Source organism: Humulus lupulus, chromosome 4 (genome assembly GCF_963169125.1).
Source record: "Humulus lupulus chromosome 4, drHumLupu1.1, whole genome shotgun sequence".
In the NCBI taxonomy this organism is placed as follows: domain Eukaryota; kingdom Viridiplantae; phylum Streptophyta; class Magnoliopsida; order Rosales; family Cannabaceae; genus Humulus; species Humulus lupulus.
The window spans coordinates 21,474,483-21,475,711 of NC_084796.1; the positions used below are offsets into that span (position 1 = coordinate 21,474,483).

The following is a 1,229-nucleotide window of genomic DNA, read 5'->3' on the forward strand; positions in this document are numbered from 1 at the left end:
TATCATTATAAATAGCACACTCTAAGTTGTCCAGCCCAAACACAGAGTTAATAGCATTACCAGAAAATGAAACAGCCTTGCCTCTAACGACCACATCGGAATTCTCATAAGACACCATGTTGGTGTAAAACTCACGCACTAATGGAATGATAGCATGCTCTAGTTTTGACAGAAGGTTTCCCAATTGTGTTCAATGATGTCACTGATGAAGGCTGGCACCTCAACAGTAGTAGGCAAAAATTCTTTTTCAAGTAGCAATTTATTTTTCTTAATGGCTTCATATTTCTCCTTGGCTTAAGTAGAAGCAAATTTCTGAGAGGGTATTGAAGGGATTGGATTTTTCTTGGTCTTTGGGGTCAGTACAGCAATAGGTTTCGACTTGGGCACAAATTTTGTGGTAGTGGTGGTCTTTTGTGTCTTGGGTGGAGGTGCGACTGATGTGGGTTTGGTTGGCTTTTTGGATTTTTGGATGGTTGTTGTTCTGGTTGATGGTTTGGTAGTGCTGGTGGTAGGGTCAGTGACAGTGGCTGGTGAAGGCAATGGTGGTGGGGTAGTGTTTAGGGCAGTGGTAATCTGTGGGGTAGAGCTTGGGATAGTGGTACTCTTTTTGGTTGGTGGTGGGGTAGAGGGTGGTTTGGATTTCCTTTTCTGAGCTCTTGTTTTAGTGGCCATATTTATCAAAAAGGGATTAGATAGAACAAGTCAGCAACACAGCAAACCGAGCACCCAAACAAAAAATACACTGCTTATCAATGAAGAGAGTGGCAACAGAGCAACAGAGAAATATAACAAGCACCTGAACAGCACTGCCAACAAATTTTCCAATGGCCACCCCAAAATCAAATGCTCACTAGCAAAGATCCCAACACCCACAAATATTCACAATAATAAACAGGAGCAAGGAAATGAGTACCCAAGTAAAACGGCTAGATCGAGAGAGCATGGATCTTGTTGACGCTTGGAGCTAGCTGAGGTGTGCTTGGCTCGGTCTGATTTGTCTCAGATCTTGCTTGGAGGCGCCTGGGCACCGAGTTGGTTTAGGTGAAGGTACGGGTGGACGGGGCTAGGCGCCTAGTGAATTCGTGCCTCTGCGTGGCGCACGAATGAAGCTGCGTCTGGGTTCTGAGGCTTGGAGGCGCCTGAGCTCGGGGTCGCGTCTCGCTAAATGCAACTGGGCTCTCGGAGTATAGGGGTTGGTGAGCTTGGAAAGGCAGGATGCTAAGGAGAAC

The 1,229-nt window shown here is 46.1% G+C and overlaps 1 protein-coding gene across 1 annotated transcript; it reads right to left on the reverse strand.

Annotated features, from left to right (window-relative positions):
• Positions 1-294: 294 nt before the first annotated feature.
• On the reverse strand, positions 295-672 carry LOC133831975 (uncharacterized). The gene has a single exon (XM_062262375.1). It carries the CDS (start codon positions 670-672, stop codon positions 295-297), a length of 378 nt encoding a protein of 125 aa, XP_062118359.1.
• Positions 673-1,229: the final 557 nt, after the last annotated feature.

Excerpts from the sequence above, each read along its gene's own strand:
- LOC133831975 (XM_062262375.1), bottom strand. The coding sequence starts at position 672 with ATGGCCACTAAAACAAGAGCTCAGAAAAGGAAATCCAAACCACCCTCT.